A 24,207-nucleotide genomic window follows, 5' to 3' on the forward strand; every position below is an offset into this window, starting at 1 on the left:
TTAAAGATTTTATTGGGGAATTGAGGGAGTGGAACAGTGTTGGGGAATTGGGGAAGGGGACCAGCCAAGTTGTTCTTCAATTTTCATTGTGGAGGGCGCCAGTCACCATTTGGCTTCCTGTCAGCAGCTCGTGGCCTCTAAGCTCAAGGTGCTGTGTTCAGTCTTAGTTGTGGTTGGGCGTAGCCACCATCCCATGCGGGAGTCGAACCAGCATCCTTGTTAAGAGCGCACGCTCTATCCACTGAGCCATCAAGGCGGCAGCTCAGCTCAAGGTGCCAAATTCAGCCTTAGTTGCAAGGCGGGGGGGTCGGGGTGGGGGTAGCCCACTATTGAACAGGCAATCTTGTTAGACCTCCTGAGCCATCCTGCCAGCAACAGCTCAGCTCGGGCGCAGCATCACTGGCCCATGTGGGAATTGAACCTGTGGTCCTGTTGCTCAGAGCCCCGTGCTCTTAAGCCAACTCCTAACCAACTGAGCCACTCGGCCAGCCCAGAGCTCAAACTCTTGAGCAAGCTCTTAACCAACTGAGCCACTCTGCCGGCCCTAAAGTCTTTTATTAACCATGTCATAGTAACATTAGTTGAAAAAGAAAGAAAATCACACATCAGCTTGCTGTTCTATCAGGCTCTTTTTCCTTATATGTCCTTTATATGACTTTGACTGTGAAAGAAGTTTATTTGTTACTTTGGGCAAATCTTTGTATCTCTATCAAAGTCAAAATGCAAAAGCAAACTAAAGAAATAACATTGTTCTATAGTCAAATGTAACAATTTTAATGACTATTAAACTTGTATTTTACGTAAATACAATGTTATAGTTAGAAAAGGATCATATGACTATAACATTGTATTTACGTAAACTCTTGGTTGATCTCTCTTGAAATTCATTGTTTGTTTTTTCTCCTTTTTATAAGTTGGCTGGAAATCCTGTGGTTTTGTTTTCATAAATATTTCACAAATATTTTTTTGTAACTTTGTCCTTTTATTTAGACATTTACATTTACTAACAGATGGACAGAATTTTTGTGTTCTATTTCTAGGTTTTGATTTTTAAAATTAAAAAATAAATTTGATTATAAAAATGCAGAGGGTGCCAAAAAAGTATACACATTGTAAGAAAGGAAAAAACTGTATTAATTGTAATAATATATACTGATAACAAAAGACGTATACAAGTCACATTTGACTTCTGCAATTACAAGAGGTGCTCAAAGTGGTTACCATCAGCATCCAGACACTTCTGATTATGGTGAACTACTGCTTGAGCATAGATAACATTTCTTAAAATGTGTATACATGTCTTCGGCACTCCCAGTATGCAGGTATAGACATATTTGTATAAAATTAGGTTCCCAGTCAAGTACACCAAGTTTTAAAGTCCTTAGGACCAAGATTTCAGATTATGGTAAAAAATAAGTTTCTCTCATTATCATCGTATCTTCAAAATTCAGAAAAATATATTTGTATATAACTTACTATATATTGTGATGTCCATCCTGTCTTTTATGTTTCTCTCATTAGATTTTCTATTAGATTTTCAGTTTTTTGCTTGCTAATACTTTTGTTGTGATAAAATGGATTTGAAGGTCACGTCAGAGAAAAGTAACTTATTTTCTCAGTTTTTCTTCTGCCTTTTTATAAATTTTTAAAAATCAAAATTGAAGAGATTATTGACAAATATAGCAGTTGGGCTGTACAGTTTTTATTTTGGGTAAATATGAAACAGAGCTTTTACAAGATAACCTATACTAGCTTTATTTATACCTCCTCTGATTTTGATATAAATTATAAGTTTATTTTTTATTTGACTTTTTATCATGAGTATACAAATCAGGATCCTCTCAGTGCATCTGATTGAAATGTCTCATAAGCTTCTTTTTTTTTTTTTTAAATTAAAGTTTATTGGGGTGACAGTGGTTAGTAAAATTACATAGGTTTCAAGTATACAATTCTGTAATACATCATTTATGTATCACGTTGTGTGTTTACCACCCAGAGTCAGTTCTCTTTCCATCACCATGTATTTGATCCCTTTTACCCTCATTTACCACCCCCCTCCCCCACTTACCCTCTGGCAACCACTATACTGTTGTCTGTGTCTATGTATTTTTGTTTCTTTGTTTGTCTTGTTCCTTTGTTGTTTTCAGTTTTATATTCCATATATCAGTGAAGTCATATGGTTCTTGACTTTTTCTGTCTGACTTATTTCACTTAGCATAATAACCTCAAGTTGCATCCATGTTGTCGCAAATGGCACTATTTCATCTTTTCTTATGGCTGAGTAGTATTCCATTGTGTACATGCACCACATCTTCTTTATCCAGTCATCTATCGAAGGACACTTGGTTGTTTCCATGTCTTGGCCACTGTAAATAAAGCTGCAATGAACCGGAGCACATATGTATATATGTATATTTTATTTTATTTTATTTTATTTTATTTTATTTTATTTTATTGGGGAATTGGGGAAGGGGAACAGACAAGTTGCTGTCGTTTTTTGTTCTTCAGTCTAGTTGTAGAGGACGTTGCTTCACTGGCCCAAGTTGGCACCATCATTGCGCTCTTCCCGGGCGAGGCAGATCAGTCACCGGCTTCTGGACGGCCACTCACTGCGGCTGCTGGCCGCTCATGCTGGCTGCTGGCTACATACGGTAGCCCATGGCCACCCACTGCCACAGGGGCTGCAGCCTACACCGTCGCTGGCGACTCAGCCCAGCTCCAGGTTGAGCTGTTGTTCAGCATCTCAGCTGCAGAGGGCAGTGTCACTGGCCCTCATATGTGGGGTCCGAACCGGGGCCCTCTGGCGTCCCAAGCCAGCTAGCTCTTAACCATCACGCCACTCGGCGGGCCCACTACATTTTCTTATTGATAGAAATAGTTTTTCCATTGATTATTTTGAGTTTTTCAATTAAATATATTATTTGCAAATTGAGGTAGATAGTCCTGCCCCCATCCCCAATTGTTATACTTTTAATTGCTTTCTCTAATTGCATTGGCAAGTACCTATATAATGTTATATAGCAATAGAGTCCTTATTTTTCCTGACTTTAGTGGGGCAATCTTTAGCGTTTCCCCATTAAGTCACTGGCTTTTTTTTTTTTAACAACTGTATTTATGAGGGTTGTAATTTATGTAGTATAACATTTACCTGTTGTAACTGTACAATTCAGTGATTTTTTTTTTAGTAAATTCATAGGGTGGAGCAATCATCACTGCAATCCAGTTGTAGAACATTTCTGTGATTCCAAAAATTTCCCTTCTGTTCTTTTATAACTTAAAAAAAAAATAATTACAAGGAGTTCAAACACGCTCTGAAGCTAGCCATGAACTGGGCATTGAGAATCCTTTTTTTTTTTTTTAAGATTTTTATTGGGGAATTAGGGAGGGGAACAGTGTTGGGGAATTGGGGAAGGGGAACATTGTGTTTTTCCAGGACCCATCAGCTCCAAGTCAAGTTGTTGTCCTTCAGTCTTAGTTGTGGAGGGTGCAAGCTCAGCTCCAAGTCCAGTTGCTGCTTTCAGTTTTAGTTGCTGGTGGGCATAGTCCACCATCGCATGCGGGTTCGGGAAACGTTGTTACACACTGAGCCATCTGGCCTCCCGTGGACAGCTTGCTGCTGCTCAGCTCAAGGTGCCATGTTCAATCTTAGTTGCGGGTGGGCATAGTCCACCATCCCATGCGGGTTCAGGAAACCTTGTTGCACACTGAGCCATCCGGCCTCCCGTCGGCAGCTCATGGCTGCTCAGCTCAAGGTGCCATGTTCAATCTTAGTTGTGTGTATGTCGGCGGGGAGGGGGGCGTGGGGCCCGCCCACCATCTCCTGCGGGAATCGAACCGGTAACATTGCTGCTAAGAGCATGCACTCTCACCATCTCAACTACAGTTCAGCTCTGGCGCATATCACTGGCCCATGTGGGAATCCAACCATTGACCCTGTTGTTCAGAGCTCGCGCTCTTAACCAACTGAGCCACTCGGCCGGCCCCTTTTACAATAACTTTTATGTAGGTAGATGAGGATATATTTATGTGTGTGTGTGTTTATGTGCAAATATGTATAGCTTATACCTGTGTAAATATATTACATCATTTAAGGAATTACCATTAATTGCTATTTTATTTCTTGTTTTTAATTCAAATGAATAATGTTTAAAAGTTTTCTTTTTGACATACATTGTTAAATCAGCTCAAGTCTTGGCATAATGAAAAAGAAGTCTCCTTACAATAAAATGCTAAAATAATTGCAATAAAAAGTTTCATATGCGTAAAGGAAGATAGCATTTCATATTCTGAAACATTTTGTCCCTTGTTTGTTAAAGAGGATGGCATTCCCTGTGGATATGCTGGATAATTGTAGTCACGAGGAACTGGAAAATTCTGCTGAAGATTATATGTCAGATCTAAGGTGTGGGGACCCTGAAAACCCCGAGTGTTTTTCTCTTCTCAATGTTACGGTAAGGTGTTGTGCGGTAATTTTTATCAGTCTTTTCAGTTGAGTTGTACATGAGATCAAGATCCTTTTTTAAAAATCACTTTAAAGTTAATCACTTTGAAATTTTTATCAGAAGACTATCAATAAAATGGATAAATATTGATTGGTTAGTACAGTGGCATGATCCAGTTTTAAAAAGAAACTCTATAGGTTATTGCCTAATATTTGTATTATGCCTTTAAAATTATATGTAAGTAGTTTACCAGTTTTGCTAAGATGGTTTTCATATTTGAGCTAACTCAATTAAATTTTCTTTAGATTTGGAATTTGTGAGTTTGGAAATTTTTTGAGTAAAAAAGTCAGCAAAACACTAAATTACATATTTTTGTGTCATAAATCTTCCCTTTTCTAAAATAAAATAAAAATGTCTACTTAGTGAGCTGTGATATATTGTGATAGATCATTAAGCTTGGAATCATTAGAATTTCACTGTGAACTTGATGGTAGACAAATTCTCTAACCTCTCTAGGCCTCAGATTTTTCTTCAGGAAAATTGTGATGATTTTAAAGGATTCGTTAAAGTCTCCTCTAGCACCAATATTTTGTAGTTCTCTGAATTGTAATATTATCTGTAAATGAAAAATTAGTATTGGAATAATGAAGGCCAAAAAATTTTATTGTATGCATCTTGAAAAAACAGGAAAAATAAAATTTACCTATCTGGTGTCTTTTAAAAATGGAACCCCCCCCACCCACCATAGTCTAACAGATAATAAACTATAGTTTTTTTTTTAATGACCTATGGACCATATCATGTTTTTATTTTTATTTGGACTTCTGACTAGAGCACAGTAATATTTATTGAAATAAACATTCATTTCCCCCACTACCAAGATAATAAAATTCCTACAAAAGAGAATTCTATATGAGTTCCTTTTTTTTTTTTTTTAGACTAGAAATATCTTCTATGAAATGAAGTTATATAATTAGCAATGTAGAAGTTAATACTTTGGTTGGAAGCACCATGTTTTTATCCTGTATTTTCTTAACCGACTCTTCACTAATCTTCAATCAATTCTCATTTCAGATACCTATTAGCCTGTCAAATGTAGGCTTTGTACCTCTTTATGGTGGAGATCAGACACAGAAAATTCTTGCTCTTTTTGCACCTGAGGACTCACTCACAGGTCTCCTTTTTGTTTAATCTTTGCAAATAGAGGAATTTTTCTCTAGTTAGAAATTTATTAAAAGGGAGCTACATGAAAAAAATTTTAAAAAGAAAATTTGTTTCAAACTGTAAATTTAGGAAATTATGATTCTCAATTGCTTGTAATTAAATGTTTAATGAGTAAAATAAAAACGGTATAAATGGGGCCACATTGTATGGGTATATTTAAGGGTATCTATATAAACCTTACCAAGTAGTAATATTGTATACCTTAAGACTTAAATGTTAATAATCATTTATTCTGTTTTAGCTGTGGCACTTTACCTTGCTGATCAGTGGTGGGCTATTGATGATATTGTGAAAACATCTGTCCCTTCTAGAGAGGGGCTTAAGCAGGTAATAAGATCCTATCATTTTAGAAATCTTTCATATGAGGCCGTTTCACAATATGTTTCCCGTAAACAGTGATAATTTTTGAAATTATTGAGCTCTTCTCCATTTTCATGTACCAGGTTGTATGAAACCCTTAGAGTTTCATGTTATGATGAAACTGGTACTCATTTTGGCTTTCTCAATTTTATGTGGTTCTAAAAGTATGTGAGAATTGGGTGAGGAAGAATGAATGCCTATGGGTTAGTTGAGCTGTAGTTACCCTATCAACTTCAGATTCTGATTTTTTTTTTTTTTTTACTGGGTAGACAAAAAGCTACCCAATAGCTTTTTGGGTAGCCTAGGTCCCCTCGGTGTGGTCGCCTAGGTCCCCTGTCTCTAGGAGAGACTGATCAGGAAACGTGTTTATCATAGGGCCATTTTGGGTGGTCTATTTGGTGTCCTAAACATTGGGGTGGTAGGGATGTCCTCAGTAGCATACTGCAAAACTTTTGTGTTTTCTTCTGTCCTGGTCAGCCTTTTATCAGTTACTTTTAGAGGAAGAAATAGATGGCATGTATATCAATTCCGCACGCCACCGTGCTGAGTGGGAGAGCCAATCTGTGAAAGGCAGAATTAAGAAACAAAGAGAAAGGATCTAACATGATGAAAATAGATAGGGATAAATGTAAGGTAGTATCCATTGGTTCAAAAAAGGAACCACCATGTGTACCATGAAGACCAAACTGAAACAGCAGCACATGGAAAAAGATTGGGCTTTAGTTAAATAGAAGTAAATCAAGGTAAGCAAAAAAGCTAATAAAAAATTCTTAAGTTTATGCAGAAAAGCCCTGTTGTCTTAGCAATTTCTTCAGTGTATGTACCTGTAATGTCTGCATGCCCATCATGAGGACAGATATTAGGGACCTGGAGCAATTTCAAAGGAGAGGACTGGAATGGCAGGAGTATCCGAAATTGCATTAGGTTAGTCTTTGCCTTCAGTTGTTCCTATGTTTAACATTGGTATGAAATTTAGGGGAATATCATGACTGTCTTCAAATATCTGTAGGCTGTATGGCGCCAGAATATCAAAGCATAGTCTTTGGGAAATAGATTTTAGCTCAGTATGAGGAAGAATTTTATGCTGGTCAGAGCTGTTTAAGGGAGGAATAGGTTGCCTTGTAAGCTAGCAAGGTTTGTCATTTCATGTGTTTGGTATTGGAGATCCCCTACTGGGGATGTTTTGGGGAGTGGTGTCTATATGGTTAACGCTTTTTCTCTCTTTCTCTCTCCACTTACCTAATTAGAGGGCACTCTTGTTTTTCTTTAAGGAGACTTAGGGGAAATTAGACTTTACAGCTAAAACTTTAGTTTTTAGCAGTGAAAGATGTGTATGGGGGGAAACCCAGCTGTTTATTGTCAGAAAGTTAGTAAGGGGTCCCTGTGACCACGTAGCCCTGCAGGTAAGTGAGGCTGTTTCCTTTCTGTGATTGTCCCAAGTATGTTTTCACTAGACTTCCTTGGTTTTACTGTCATGTCTTGCCTAGCCTGGCAGAGGGGTATATGTGTGTGTGGGGGTGGGAGGGGTAGGAAGGTGGATAGTCCTTATAGTGAGACAGCAAAATTATTTTTTTGAACACTTTACCTGGAAGAGATGAGACAGATTCCTTTCCCAAGAGCATAATTATGATTTGCTCATCAATGAGGTAATTGTTCTTAAAGTCTCCAGGGGATGACATGAAGCTTTTTCTCCTTTTTTCTTTTTTAATGTGGAGGCTGAAATGGGGTGATAAAGGGTTGAAGCAGTAGAGGTGGTGGGGCAGCAATTAGGGTGGGTGAGACCCTTGACCTGACAGCTGGAAGCAGAAAGAAAATATTGAGTGCTAACGAGGAGATGCTGGGGATTGGTGCACTGTTTCAGAATTTTGCTGAGAGGCCTTATTCCATGCATAATACATGTCTATAGAAATGGATTGTTATTGGCATAAATGATTAGCCTTATCTCTGTGATAATAAAATGTTTTACAAATCACTTTGAATATATTCAAAGTGCTTTGAATACCAGTATGAGGTATGACGCAGGGAGCAGGGAGTGAGGTAAATAGCATCTGTGAATTGATGCATATTATAACTGTTGTGCCTGGTGTTTGACTCTCTTTGTAGGTGAGAACTCTTGGGGAGAGAGTGGTTCTGTATGTTCTGAATCGAATTATTTATAGAAAACAGGAAATGGAGAGAAATGAGATCCCATTCCTGTGTCATAGCAGTACTGATTATGCTAAGATTCTGTGGAAGAAAGGAGAGGCCATTGGGTTTTATTCAGTTAAGCCTACAGGTGAGTCTTTAAAAGTTATTTAAACTATGTATTATGGAAACCACCCTTTTAGACCCCAACTGTATCAATATTCCTTTTAAATGAATCTCTAGAATGCAAATTGAGGTGATTTTACTTAATATTTCTTGGTGATACTTTGATTCTATCATTCAGGAAAAGTGAGGATTATTAGGAAAGTCCTTTGAAAAAACAAAATAAAAATAAACATTTGACAGAATGGAAGATTTCTCCACATATATGGAGAGAGAGTTGTATGTATGTGGAGAGAGAGTCTCAAATTTGTCCACCTTGGCCCCCTCCTGTGTCCTTCTCTTTATTTAAAGGTTGTTGTTTACTTTGTTTCTGCTGCTGTTTACTGTTACTCCTTTTAAAACTCTTGTCTACCTGTGGACCAAATGCATACCCTTTTCTACTTAGTGCATCTGGTTCAGCCTGACATATTAAAGCCAGCTTTGCTAATTACCATGAAAAAAACCAGAGTACTTTAACATATTTAGAGAACCCAAACAGCTTTGAAATTATAAATCTTCTAAAGTTTGTATTTCTGATCCTAAGACCCAACTATACCCTACTCCTAAAAGGTTAGTGCAGCATCATCTTGCTCTACCTGTTCTCCTTTTCAAAAAGTTTGGAGCCAGAAGGCTCTAACCTGCTTACTCCATGTATATAAATAACCAGTTAGCCAAGTTGGCCTTGTTCTGTACCTTGACCAAATGATCTTTCACAGAGAACACATTATTTTTCTGTCTTTTTCACATTTCACACCTTCCAAACTTAGCTCTTCTGGTGAGATCCAGTCTAAAGATCATACCAAATTCACTGCTGATTTGAAGAACCGTTGTGACTGATATCTTAATCACATAATTAGTACACATTTATGGTGAGAATTATGCATATAGTCAATAAAAGGAAGGCCACTTTTTCGCAAGAATAAAAAACTGATCTATAGTTTAAAATGGTTTTGCTGTCTAGTAAATACTTTGGTTCTCTTTTAATATGCTATTTTATTCTTGTATAAATTTGAAATAGAATTGATAATTTATGTGACTCCAGGCAAATATCATTATACGGGCGCAGAATAATAATGTTTGTTAAATGGAAGCTTAGTGCTACATTGCATAAAAGGCATCACTTTGTTGTTTTTAAAATGTTTTAGTAAGTTTGGGGCTGAGGTGTGGTTTAATTTCTGATGCTTTATTTTATACAAGATAATTCCTATGGGAATTGGAGGCTTTTTCTTCTAATCTTGGTTCCAGGAGAGTTTCCCATTTGAAACTAGCTCGTAGACATTTGGAGCACATACTAACTTACAGTTTTTAATTTAGAGCTTGCTTTAGATGAAAGACACACAGTGAAAGGGCACAGCATTCCCCTTTTAGTATTTCTGATCAGTATTTGATTCCAGGAGGGCACTTGTCTTCGTTTTATGTATGTTTATGGCTCCTCCTTTCCTCTGAGACTTGGTCTTTCTTTTTGCTTGTTCTGGTAGTTAATTCAATTTTATATGCTCGAGCTTCCAAGTACTACTTTTCTACCATTTTTAACACCTTTGATACTTCTCTATGAATTGCCTCATATCCTTACTATTAATTGTAGTTCTTTCCTGCTTTAAGCTCTGGCTCTCATCTACCAGATAACAATGGAATTAGGTGTGCTTATTCTAGCCTTTGAATCAGTAACCGTTTAATTTAGTCTGGAAGTATTTTTTCTACAAAGGGAACACAAACATAAAATATTTTAGAAAAGTTGTCCAAAGCAAATACTAACACGCTTTGTGACAGAAGTATTCCCAATATATATATCTGGAAAAAAGCTGAAGCTGTACCAGCAAAAAGATAAAATCTTTATTAAATAAATTTCTAGTTGAATGAAAGCCTTATGAAATCACTTATTATTTATGATTTTTTAATTAAATAGCAAATCATTATATGGGGATAATAGTTGGGACATAAAAATAGCCTTGATATATAAAAGGAGGCTTTGTGTATGAGGTTAAGCCCTGTTACAGTACAAAGAAATTCAAGAAACTACGTAAATTCTTCCCTGCCTGAAGTAAGAGATCACTGAGAGGGACTTACTGTTTGTTTTTTGGGTTAGGTGGATGTCAGATTATTAAAAATAGTTTTTTTACAATAGATTATTGTGTGATACATGGTATGTAACTCTAAGGGAGCCCACAAATTGAGTAGCATCACTATAACAAGAGATTTTCTGGTCCTGTCTAAAGTTGTTAAGCACTTTAATCTATAAAACTAAAAAATAGGAATAGGATTAATGCTGAACCTTGTCTCATTCTGGTAGTAAGTAATATTCATTCATGGACTCATAAACCAGTAAAAAAAAAAAAAAAGGTAAATACCATCTGTTTCTAAAAGATCTATTTTCAATAAAATTTTATTTTTTGCTTAATAATTAGTTTTCCAAATGGATAATATACTTTAATCCATCATGTCCTAATAGAAACAACAGTGATAACTCAAAATTTCTTCTGGGTTGATACTTAGAACCTTATTGTCACAAGAAATTTAAAAATTTTATATTTATATAGAGATACGTTTTTACAGAGAATAATGATTGGATAATCAGTAAACTTCCAAGTAAAGAGATATATTACATAGGATAACATTCTGTAAAATAAATATAATAGAAATAGAAGTTCAAGGAGAAAATGAAACAATATACAATTTTTGAGTGTTGAAGAATTAAGGTTAGGGCCGGACGAGTGGTGCATTGGTTAAGAGCTGGCTTGGGATGCCAGAGGGCCCCTGTTCGAATCCCACATATGAGGGCCAGTGACACTGCCCTCTACAGCTAAGATGCTGAACAACAGCTCAACCTGGAGCTGGGCTGCCCTGAGCCGCTGGCGACGGCGTAGGCTGCAGCCCCTGCTGCATTGGGTTGCTATGGGCTACCGTGTGTAGCCAGTAGCCAGCAGCCAGTGTGATCGGCCAGCAGCCGCAGTGAGTGGCCATCCAGAAGCCGACAATTGATCTGCCTCGCCTGGGAAGAGCTCAATGATGGTGCCAGCTTGGGCCAGTGAAGCAATGTCCTCCACAACTAGACTGAAGAACAAAATGACAGCAACTTGTCTGTTCCCTTTCCCCCAATTCCCCAGCGCTATTCCTATCCCCCAATTCCCCCAATAAAAATCTTAAAAAAAAAAAATTAAGGTTAGTTCAATAGTAAAGGAATAGTTTAATGGATGATGACAGTTATCAAATTGATAATAGTTTTTAGGGTCCATTTGATACATTTACAAGAGTGATATAAATAGTTTTTTTGTTTTTTTAAGGATTTTATTGGGGAATTGGGGGAAGGGAACAGCATTGGGGAATCGGGGAAGGGGAACAGACAAGTTGCTGTCCTTTGGTTCTTCAGTCTAGTTGTGGAGGACATCACCTCACTGGCCCATGTTGGTATTGTGATCATTGCGCTCTTCCCGGGTGAGGCAGTCGCTTGCCAACCATTGGACGGCCTCTCATGGCAGCTCACACCAGCTGCCGGCCACTCATGCTGGCTGCCAGCCACTCATGGTAGCTCACAGCAGCCCACTGCAGCCCCACGGCAGCCTATGCCGTTGCCAGTGACTCATGGCAGCCCAGCTCCAAGTCGAGCTGTTGCTCACCATCTTAGCTGTAGAGGGCGCAGCGTCACTGGCCCTCATGTGGGGCATGAACCAGAGCCCTGCTGCTCAGAGTTAGTGTCCCAAGGCAACTCATAAACAACGCACCACTCAGCTGGCTCTGGTTTTTGTTTTTCTTTAAGTCAATATTATTTGTTAATTGCAAAGGGAAAAATAGCAAATATATAATGGGAATTCTGGCAGACATGTAAACTAATAGATCATGGTTAACATCACCTGGAATAAGACACATCAACATATCTGTGGTATTTTTTGCCCAAAATACGTAACATCAATTTTATCATGAGAACACATTAGACAAAGCCAAATCGAAGGTTATTGTACAATATAACTGAACTGATTACTAATCACCAAAAGGATCAAAATCGTGAAAAACAAGGAAAGGTGGAGGAATTATCAAAGGCCAGGGTTTAAAGAGACATTAAACCAAGTGCACTATGAATCCTGGATTGGATTCTGAAACAGAAAAGGGACATTAGTGGAAAAACTGGTAAAATTTGGATAAGGTCTATAATTTAGTTAATAATATTTTATCAGTGTTGATTTCCTGGATTTGATCATAGTACTTGGGCTTTGTAAGATGTTAATGTTAGGGGAATATTGGTGAAGGGTATGCAAGAACTGTATATTTTTGCATCTTTTCCTTGAGTCAAATTATTTTTAGAATAAAATATTTTTTAAAAGTTAACATTGATAATACGCTAGAAATTACATCCTTTGTAATTACTGAAACTTAAGATGGAAATTTTAGATGTTACCAAAGATGTGTGAATAATACATGGTATTTCAGAATTATTTAATGGTTACATGAGCTAAATAACTGAGGTATTTTGACTTGACCAAGAAAAAAAAAATACTAAAAATGCCTGATTAAGTGATTCCCCTGGGAAAGGTTTCAGCTAGATCATTCCACTGTGAAGTTCATTGTCAGCAACCACCACCATGCACACACAGTTTCTAACTGGCTTTTTAATGTCTCATTCCTAACTATAAACAACTTAGTTAGGAAAAGCCACTGATACGAAAGATGGAGATCAAAACAAAAAAAGAAAAATATTTTAGAAGAGACAGACAATGTGAAAACAAAATAAAACTCAATATTTTTGGAAAGTAAGAGTTGTCATTACATTAATGAAATGAGAACAGGATGTATTAGAAGAATGACTGTAGAGCTCTTGGAAATTCAGTGTAAGGAAGATAGAGTTGAAGAAATTGATCAGAAAGGAGAGCAACAACAACAAAACCCCCTAAATGATGGAAAATAGGAAAGAAAGGATAAAATTAGAAGAACAGTCTGAATAATAGATGTTTCAGAAGGAGAGAACAGAGAAACTGGAGGAGAAGAAATCACTAATAAAATAATTCAAGAAAATTCCTCAGAACTATAGAATTTGCATTTCTAATTTAAAAAGTCACATTGAGCATCCATCATAATGAATTAAAATAGACCCACACTCAGGTAAATTATTGTGAAATTGCAGAATATCTGGGATAAAGAAAAGACTTCGTAAGCCTCTAGTGAATGAGAGAAGGATTTATACAAAGGATCAAGAATCTGAAGGATTAGATTTCTCAACAGCAGCATTGAACACTACTAGAAAGTGGAGCGATGCCTTTAAGATACTGAGGGAAAATGATTTCCAGTGTAATTCTGTGCCCAAATTATCAGTGAAGTATGAGAGTAAAAGGAAATTTTTACATTGTTAATTGAAAAAATTTACCTCATTAATCATTTTTTAGGAATCTGGTTGAGTTTATGCTCTACTAAAATAAGTAATTCAAGAAAGAAAGATATCTGATCAGGAAAATAAGGAGAAAAAGTAGATCCCCAAATCATAGTTACGTAATAGTTCGAGAGCAGCTCTGTCCAGATTGGTACCCACTAGATTTATAGGGCTATTTAAATGAAAAATAAAAGTAAAAATTCAATTTCTCAGTCATACTAGCCATATTGTAAGTGTTCAATAGCCACATGTTGCTCGTAGCTATCACATTAAACAGTAGAACAAATTCCATCATTAGAGAAAGTTTTAGACAGCACTTTTCTAGATATTGACTGATATAGATTGTAGCAGGTCAGAAAGCTCTGGGACATTGGTTCAAGAATATGGAATATCTGATGTGTTTGAACTTACCAAAATAAGATTTACACAGATATGGGAGACTTTGGGGGATAAGTTAGAGGTAAAAAATAATTAGTGATAAACCATTAATAAGGCAAATCAATAAGCAGTGCAGGAAAAGAAAAACAATCATACTACATGACCCAGTTGTCAAAAGAATATAAATATATACACTCATAATGTAAATACTGAAAATTGATCTAACCAAAATTATAAATAACTCTGTTGGGGTAATGGGGAGGGACATGTATTTATAATGGAATTAGTATTGGGGTGTGTGATTGTATGTAAGAGCTAAATTCTCGTTTTTCGTACTGGAATGTCAGTTGATTATGCCTAAAATGGAAAAAAAATCAATAAATAAGTTACTTAGATATGTGGAAGTAAATAACAAAAATATCAGTTAAATGATTTCAAAGTTTTGGTTTCTGGGAATGGAAAGTATGTGTGTTTGGATCAGGGAGGCAGTCACAGGATTGCTTTTTTCCCCCAACAAGTCTTATAGGGCTGTTGTACTATAAATAATGTACATGTAAAACTTTGATTAAAAACAAAAACGGAACATTTCTAAAAATGGAACCATTCCCAGAGTCTTATTAATGTCTACCACAAAGCTGGCTGAACTTCATAAATCCTCACAGGATCTATTGGGTTGTCAGAAAAGTCATGACGTATTTTTCCTTTTTTTCATTGCAAAAATGCGTCATGACTTTTCCAACAACCCAATATAATGATCAGGTCGACCTGTTAAAAGGGCCCTTCTAACTAGAAAATTGCTGATGAAAGAATGCTCACACAGTTATGAAAAATGAAATACAATAAGAAACCCAGTTGTTAATTTAGTGGAAGTTTTGTAAATGTTTGCCCTGTGTCAAGAAATATAAATTTGTATAAGTCAGGTATCACCTTTTAGTATATATAGACAAACTGAGGGAAAAAGACAAAATTGAGGGCAGCATTATTAGCTGCTATTTTGGAAATGTCCATTATTATTTGGCTTCATCTGTGAACCACCTTGATCCAATTTGAAGACCCACATTTTGGGAAAACAGATCCGTATGGGGGAAGCACAATCTAATCAACAACTACTATAAATCAGTTTGTTGATTCACTATTGATGGGATTTATGATCAGTACTAGGGGACATATTTTTGGTTTTTGTAATCTCCATTTGAAATAATTTATAATGGAAGCTTTCTTTTTCCTCTTTATTTGCTAGTCAGCTTTTCTTAGGACTTTCTGATTTTTTTACTGAGCGCTATATCTCTGATCTTCCCTCCTGTTTTGGACAGATGACTCACTTCCTCTTCACTGAAATTCAGATTTTTGGCCCTTCTTCTGGCCCTAAGATTATTTTAAAGAATATCAAAATTGTGATATAAAATAAGGACTGCTTATATAGCTAGCTAATGGCAAAACATAGAAGTTTGTGTTGAAGAAGGATTTAAGGTTATATTTTAGGGCCTTGAGTCTGTCTAGGCATAATCCTTTTTGAAAGGAAATGAACAAAGGTGTGGGGGAGTCCCACACTACACTGTGGCTACCTGAAATGTGTCATTGGGAAACGTGGTGGTTACTTTGTTTTTGTTTTAAAGATTTTATTAGGGAATTGGGGGAAGGGAACAGCCAAGTTGTCCTTCAATCTTAGTTGTGGAGAGCGCAGCCCACCATTCCATGCGGGAGTCGAACCGGCAACCTTGTTGTTAGCACATGCTCTCACCAGCTGAGCAATCCTGCTGCCTGGCGGCAGCTCAGCTAATGCACAGCTCACTGGCCCATGTGGGAATCAAACCAGCGACCCTGTTGCTTCGAGCTTACGCTGTTAACCAACTGAGCCACTTGGCCGGCCCGGCTACTTTCTTTTTAGGTGAAGTTCTAGCCATCTAAGAAAGCACATGCTTTCTAACTAATAAAGGTTCTGTTTATTGGGGAGGTAGGGCTGACTCCATCCTCAGTGGAGACACAAAGATGACTGGTCATTGGTTGAGACCTCAAAGTACCAGAAATCTAGTGGATGAGACAGAAAACTGGAATCAGTTAACAACTAATCATAATTCAGTTTGATAAGTACCGTATTTGAGGTATCAACAGTAGTAGTCATTGAAGAGTGGAGCAGTTAATTTTTCCTGGAGGAATGTGTCACTGAAAAAGTAATACTTAAAAGTGCTTTTGACTGCACTGTGCACCTGAAACCAATATAAAAAAATATTGAATATCAACATAAATATATATATATATATACATATATATACATATATGTATATATATTGTATATTGGGTTGTCGGAAAAGTCATGATGTATTTTTTTTCTATGTTTTTCATTGCGAAAATGAGTCATGACTTTTCCGACAACCCAGCATATAGATACACGTCTAGATATCTATCTATATATCTATATCTATATCTAATCTATATCTATATCTATATCTATATCTATATCTATAGTCACAGGATGTAAAGTACAGCATAGGGAATATAGTTGATAGTTGTAATAGCTATGTACACTATCAGAGGGGTAGTAGACTTGGGGTTATCACTTTGTGAGGGGTGTAAATGTCTAATAATTTTGTTTTGCACACCTGTAACTAATTAAAATTTTTTTTTAAGTGGCTTTGAAATATAAGTAGGATGTCAGTAGACAGAAGGGGGAAAGGAAAGAACATCCTTAGTAAACATATGAATGAAATATATGAAAGAAGTCACAGAGTTATGCAAGTTCAAGGTACTTGGGAAGCTACCCTGAATAAGCTGGTGGGGTTAAAGGGTAGGGATTGTGGAGTGGGAGGAGAGGAAGATGGAGGTCCCCTTGTGAATGGTCTTAAATGCCATACTACAGTTTGGAATTTTATCTTACTGGCAAGAAAATTATCAAAGAATTTTATGTAGAGGTAACATGATTAAATATTTTAGGGAGATAGTTTTTGTAGCACTTGGTGATGGGTAGGGAAATTGTATTTTGAAGTTAAGGAAGTCAGTTAAAAGAGCTATTTTAGTTCTCCAGGTGAAAGAAGTACCAATAAGGAAAGGGGTAGTAGGGATAGAAAAGGAAACAGATTTCAGGAGATTAATGTGATGATGCCATCGTCTGTGTGTTGGAAAGGAAGGGGAATACCAGTGATGCATCTTGAGGATTTTGGCTTGGGTGCTTAGGTGGGAAGCTGTCAACTAAGATCAACTAAGACTGGGAATGCAGGAGTGGATTTGATAATACTTGGGCTCAGTTTGACATGTAAAGTTCAGTGTTCCTACGGGATATGTAAGTGAGGATAGTACATAGTTAGATGTGTTCCTACGGGATATGTAAGTGAGGATAGTACATAGGGAAGATGTGGATATTTATTTTATGTGGGCCATATAAATCAGTGTGAATGAGGTCAGTCAAAACTATTGTATAGAGTGAGTATTTGTGTTTGTGAATTTTGGCGTGAGGATATAAGTTGCCGAAAACAACCAAACATAACTGTGGAGGGAGTTTGCCAACAAAAGGTACTATCTACTGAGATGTGATCATTGATTTCCTAAAAGTTAAATGAATATGTTTATCTGCTGGGAGATAAAAGAAAGGGGAAAGCTAGCTGAGGCTGCTAGCTGTCTACCAAATATTTGTGCTGCTTCTGTATTCTGGTCATTGGCCAGCAGTTGCCCAATCAGGGATTATATTTTCCAGTCACTTGCACAACTGGGTGGGGCTGTGTGACTAGTTCTCCCCAAAAGAATGAAAGAAATATGTATGACATCAGGTCAAAGTGGGTAAGATGCATTCTTTTTCCTTATCCGTCTCCTGAATGCAAAGGATTCTGAGAACCTAGGGAATGGGGAAGCCACAAAGTACAAGGAACCTGAGTTCCTGTGGTAATCCTTTGCATTTCCATATCAATTTTAGGATCACCTTGTCAATATCTGTAAAAAATCCACCTGGGATTTTGAATCTCTAGGTCAGTTTGGGTAGTATTGATATCTTCTGATCTATGAACATGGGATGTCTTGTATATACAAAAAAAAAATCAATGTATATATACCAGCAATGAACAATCTGAAAATGAAATTAAGACAATTCAATTTACAATAACATTAACAAACAATAAAATTCTTAGGAATAAATTTAACAAAAGTGCAAAACCTGTACACTGAAAACTACGCATTGTTAAAAGAAACTAATGAACATGTAAATAAATGGAAAGACATCCCATGTTCATAGATCAGAAAATGTCAATACTAAACAGAATAGAAAGTGGACGCCCCACCATTTGTCCTTAACTTATAAGCTACCTTAAGACATATTGAAGGACCTAACACATCTATTTGGAGGGTTGGAACCCCAGTGAAGGTTCTTGAAAGTCAAATCAGTACAGCTGTGTAAAAAAAAAGAGGCATATTTAGATACTACTTCAAATTATTTCTCTTGTTTAACCTTAAACATTTCGAATATTTTGAAAATTATATTCATAATAGAAAGATTGCTGGCTTAGCCATTTGTAAGACAGATATTTTCAATTAATCCTAACCCATTGTTCTTAAAAATTTGGAGAACTAATTCATTTCTTTGCCATCAGTAAGTAGATAAAAATGAGACTGTATTCACTATGGAAAAAGTAAAGGGAAAAGACAAGTGTTCAGGTACTAAGGTTGGAATTACTTTGTGCATTATGAACTAGACACAATCATCAAATATTGTTTTAATTGGAAATTTTATTAGTTGATTAGTTTTAAGTTGCGCAAGTCTATAGACACGATGCATATTCAAGTATATAGTTCATAAAATGGTAATAGTTATTTGTCCTGCATTAGATGATGTTAGCAAATGTAAAATAGCTCTTCTCATTATCACATGTATACGTTCTGATATGTAATAGCTGCTGGAAAGCATTTTACATTATAAAATTTATACATTTCTTTAATATTCTTCTTGATGTAGTAAATGTTGATGTAAGAAACATCACAACATGTAGATAATTTTTATAAGAGTTTATTTGAACCAAACTGATGACAATGCTGGGAAGCAAGATCTCAACACACTGAGAAAAATGCTTACCAGAATAAGAGCTTGCAGTTTCTTTTATGCATTTGGAATTAAGGGAATTACATTAAGGTGGGAGAAAGCAAGGCGGGGATGGGATTTCAGGGTAGTTAACAAGATCATGTGCTCTTTTGAGGGTGGTTGCCCTTCTAAAGGGTCTGAAAAAGAGGCATTTCAAAGGGGTGTTAACATAGGTGCACAGAAATAATAGACAGGGCTTGCTTAAGGCAAAGAGGAACTTTTGCTAAAGAAGTTGTATGCCTGGGCTGTGACTACCCACCATGACCTGCCCAGTTAGGAATTTACGATCAGATCACCCTGTGAGGTTACTTTCAGTTAGTTTTATTATAACACCCCTTCTTCGTCCACAGAAAAAATCCAAACATTTTTAGAAAGCCTGTTAACTCAAATTTTCTAAATGTGTATACATATATGGTCTTTTAATGTGAAAATTTGTTGGCTTTCTGTTCTTATGATTGCAGGAAGCATATGTGCCTCATTTCTTACCCAAAGCTACCAACTGCCAGTTCTTGATACAGTGTTTATAAGAAAGAAATATCGAGGCAAAGATTTTGGGCTTCATATGCTGGAGGACTTTGTTGATTCCTTTACAGAAGATGCACTTGGCTTGCGGTATCCACTGTCCTCTCTCATGTATACAGGTAAATGGATTAAGTTAAAAAATGTTAAACTTGTCTCTGTCACTTACGACTTGTTTCTGCAAAATATTGTAAATGTGCATATATCAATATTAAATAAATTTGGATTCTTTGGCACCTTAGGGCTTAATTTTTTTTTTTTTAAGATTTTTTTTATTGGGGAATTGGGGGAAGGGGAACAGACAAGTTGCTGTTGTTTTGTTCTTCAGTCTAGTTATGGTAGGGCTTAATTTTGCAAATGCGTTTTTATCTGATGTATATGGCTTTTTTGGGGTGTGGTAGCTTTTTAAAAAAATTGAAATATAACTCACATACCATAAAATTCACCTCTTAAAGTTTATAATTCACTGGATTTTTTAGTGTATTCATAGCTGTGTAACCATAACCACTATCTAATTTCAGAACAGCCTCATCCCAAAAAGAAACTCTGCACCAATTAATAGTCACTCTCCATTCCCCCATTCCTCCATCCCTAGCAACCACTAATCTGTTTTCTGTCTCTTTGGATTTATCTATTCTGGACATTTTATATAAATGGAATCATGATATGATTGTATTATAAGCCCTTTGTGTCTAGCTTCTTTAATTTTGCATAACGGTTTTCAAGATTCATTTATGCTGTAGCATGAATCAGTGCTTCTTTCCTTTTTATGGCATTGTATGGATATGCCACATCTTGTTGTCAGTTGATGGACTTTTGAGTTGTTTCTACATTTTAGCTATTATGAATAATGCTGCTGTGAACATTTGTGTAGTTTTTGTGTGGACATTTCTCTTGTTTATATACCTAGGTGTGAATGGAGTTGTTGGGTCATATGGTGACTTTGTTTAACCGTTTGAGGAACTGCCAAAGTGTTTTCTAAAGCAACTGCACAATTTTACATTCCCATAAACAATGAATGAGGGTTACGATTTCTCCACATCCTCGCCAACACTTGTTATTATCTGCCTTTCTTATTATAGCCATTCTAATGGGTGTGAAGTGACATCTCGTAGTTTTGATTTGCATTTGATGTCGAACATCTTTTCATGTGCTTATTGGCATTTGTATGTCTTCTTTGGAGAAATGTCTATGTAGATTATTTGACCGTTTTTTCTCTAGGTTATTTGGCTGTGGTAACTTTCTAAATTAAAAAAAACAAAAGGTAAATTTGAGACATACAAAAAGATATAAAAAATGAAGTAATAAATACTTACATACCACCAGCAGTACCATCCATGAGAAATAGGTTTAGGTTATTCCCAACATAGTTGTACTCCTACCCAATTAACTTACTAGTTCTGTGAAATAAGCACTGTCTTCAATTTGGCATTTATTTTTTTCATGCATTTCTTAGACTTTTAATACATATGTATATATCCTCCAACAATATGTCATATTTTAAAACTATATTAATGATAGGGACTGTATGAATTCTCCAGCAGTTTGCTTTCTTGATTCGTCTTTATGTTTATGAGATTCATTAATGTGGGTTTACATAGCTCTATTCATTATCAGTGCTGTTTAATATTCCATTGTATGACTATACCATGTAGTGATGTTTTAAAAACTGTTAGTGGATTTATATTTGCATTTGTGTCAAGTCCATACAACTACTTTCTTCTTTATTTTTTTAATTTAATTTTATTTTTTTTGTTTAGCTGAGCCATCCTGCCTGTTGGCAGCTCAGCGGCAGCTCAGCTTGGGCCGGGAATCGAACCGGCGACCCTGTTGCTTAGCTCGCAGTCTTGAGCATACTTTTTTCTTAATGAAGTAATATTTAATTCCTGGAAAGTAATTTATTTGAAAACTTTTATAAAATATAATTTACCATTGATATTAGTCTAACATAAGATGTTTATTTCCACAGAAAAAATATTTTTATTCTAAGTATTCTCTCTCTTTTTAGTATTACAAATCTAGAAAACAAGAACCAAGTGTTGGCGTGCCCATCTTGAATCATAGTTTCCCTCTAGACCCATACGTGAGAATGGAATGACTCTGTATACCTTTGGATAATCTGAAAATAGATTTTCTTCTTAAAGGCTAATTATTGCTTTACTAAATTTGGGGAGGAATGCAGATACATCCACTGTACAAAGAATCTCTTAATACTTACACTTTTCAGAGGGTCGGCCGAGTGGCTCAGTTGGTTAAGAGCTCGCTCAAGAGTTTGAGCTCTGAGCAACAGCGGTTCGATTCCTGGCCTGAGCTGAGCAGCCGCTGAGCTGCCAACCGGTGGCAGGATGGCTCAGCTTAAAAACAAACAAACAAACAAAAAAACAACTTACACTTTTCTAGGATTCTAATAATAAATAACTTGAAAAGCTAATGAATGATAGTTGCATGTCAGCTAATCTGTCTTTGCACAAAGTCTTGAACTCTTTACTTTTCCTTCAGTTTAGACAAGAGATTCCGAGAGTGATTTATTGATGTCATTTTTATAATTTTGTGAATAAGACTCTTTGAAATATGAAAATAAAGGAATATATTGAGATAGAAATTTTTAGACAAGGTGGCTTCTCCATCTTTTTCTGTTTCTTGCTCTTATCTCTCCTGTACAATGCTTATTATAGTTAAAGGACTTTTTACATTAGATTTTCTCTTTCAACTTAGTTAACTAATAGTTCCTTGGTATTGCTATATGTCCAATAGTTCTTTGATGACTTGTTTCCATGAATATTTTTTAAAGTTTTAGGAAAGAGTATAGTGTTTTACATTGTAAGCTTTTTTAAAAAAAAGAAATAATTTGTTCATTCCACCAATAGGTAATGAGTACCAAATATGATTGGGTTTGGTCTCAGGCTAAGAGTAGATGATTAGCAAACTATGGAAAGTTGATTTACACAGTACTATGTCATGTATACCTAGAGACATGGAATAAATAAGGTCTCGTGAATCTTTTAACCATTTGAAGTTTATCTTGGTGTGTGCCATATGAGGTACAGATCCAAGTTTATTTTACCTGACAGGTAGCTAGCTATCTGAATGCCGTGGTATCATTTACTGAATAGTTTTTCTTTTTTGCACTGATGTGCATATTATATCGAAACAGCAAACAATGGTCCACTGGTCTGTAAACTATTTTGGTAAATAAAATTTTATTGAAACACAGCCATGCTCGTTTCATTTACTTATTGTCTTCAGCTTCCTTTGCACTAAAATGACAGAGTTTGTTAGTTATGACAGTGACCATATGGCCTGTAAGCCTATAATATTTATTATCTGTCCCTTTATGAAAAAGTTTGCTAACCCATAATCTAGATCGTACATTAAATTTGTATGTATGTACATTTGTATATACTTCTCATTTATTTCTGTTAATCTTTTATTTTAAGTTACAGTCCCTTGCTCTTTTATTTATTTTAGCTTTTGAATACCTGGAAAGATGAGTCGTTTTTTCCTTCATTTAATATTTCTTGACATTGCTTATTTTTCTGGTATGGACTTCAGAATCCACTTTCTAGATTTGTTTTCTATCCAACAGTATTATAATTGTATGTATGTTATGTAGAATTGTACGATTTTGCTCAAATCAGTTAGCATTTACATTTTCTGCATACAGTTCTTAAAATTAACTTAGGAAAAAAATGTGTGTTTTTAGGAATTTTATTTTTGTTGCTATCGTAAATGTTGTGTATTCTTCCATTATTTCTTCTAACTGGTGGTTAATTATATACATGAAGGGTATTGATTAATATAAATATTAATTTTGTACCCAGCCACATCACTAAATTTGTAATAACTCTGTAGTTAATTTTCTTGAGTTTCCCAGAATCTGCCTCTTTGTTAGGGCTCAGACTGAAAGCCTTGCTTGATTTCTTACCAACAAAAATTTATCTTTCCTTATCTAAATTTTGTGGTGCTCTACCTGTAGTGCTCTTATGCTACTTACCTACTTTCTATTTTAGATTTTCTATTTTCTATTCTATTTTAGATTTTCATTTTAATACCATTTTACACTATTGAGTTCCTTGTGGATGAACTCTATGAATAATTTTTCTGTTAAGAGCCCTCATTCTGGTTCTTCACACAGAGTGAGTGTGCTCAATAAATGGCTGTGAAAAGATTCTATGAGGCAAAGAATGTTAAAATAATTTTGGAGATATTTATTATTGAGGAATATCTATGGAGAAGTGTAGCGTCCATATCATAAAGCATAGGCTTTAAAAGATGGCAAGGGTGAATGTCTTAGTGCTGCATGTAAAATGTCAGTAAGTGAAAGAGTATCCAAAACTTGTTGAGGAAGAAATAGCCAATACTGCTTAGTTGATGGTGTTCTTTCTTGTGGGCACGTAACCTTCTGTATCACTTAGCTGAATGGCATAAGTGCAAGGGATTCTCTTTTTCTGATGATTACTCTCTGGCTAGACACATCTGAATTAGGACCTTCAACTCTAGTCACCTTTTGTAAAGTACTCCCTTTGTATCTCAGACTTGTTATGTAAGGCATTCTCTACTATTTTAGTCATTTTATTTCAGAC

At 35.9% G+C, this 24,207-nt stretch overlaps 1 protein-coding gene across 6 annotated transcripts in view; it reads left to right on the forward strand.

Moving 5' to 3' along the window:
• FAM169A (family with sequence similarity 169 member A) overlaps window positions 1-24,207 on the forward strand; it is a 63,697-nt gene that overhangs the window by 21,990 nt on the left and 17,500 nt on the right. For 5 of the 6 annotated variants that reach the window (XM_019641054.1, XM_019641055.1, XM_019641050.1 and 2 more), the window contains 5 exons: window positions 4,317-4,451; window positions 5,517-5,616; window positions 5,908-5,993; window positions 8,130-8,301; window positions 19,567-19,746. In XM_019641054.1, the coding sequence (XP_019496599.1) occupies window positions 4,320-4,451; window positions 5,517-5,616; window positions 5,908-5,993; window positions 8,130-8,301; window positions 19,567-19,746 (670 nt within the window). In that variant the 5' untranslated portion in view covers window positions 4,317-4,319. Of the gene's footprint in view, window positions 1-3,987; window positions 4,003-4,316; window positions 4,452-5,516; window positions 5,617-5,907; window positions 5,994-8,129; window positions 8,302-19,566; window positions 19,747-24,207 lie in introns of those variants that run through there. The other variant, XM_019641053.1, reaches the window with a different exon arrangement.

This window comes from Hipposideros armiger, unplaced genomic scaffold, assembly GCF_001890085.2.
Source record: "Hipposideros armiger isolate ML-2016 unplaced genomic scaffold, ASM189008v1 scaffold_55, whole genome shotgun sequence".
Lineage (NCBI taxonomy): Eukaryota > Metazoa > Chordata > Mammalia > Chiroptera > Hipposideridae > Hipposideros > Hipposideros armiger.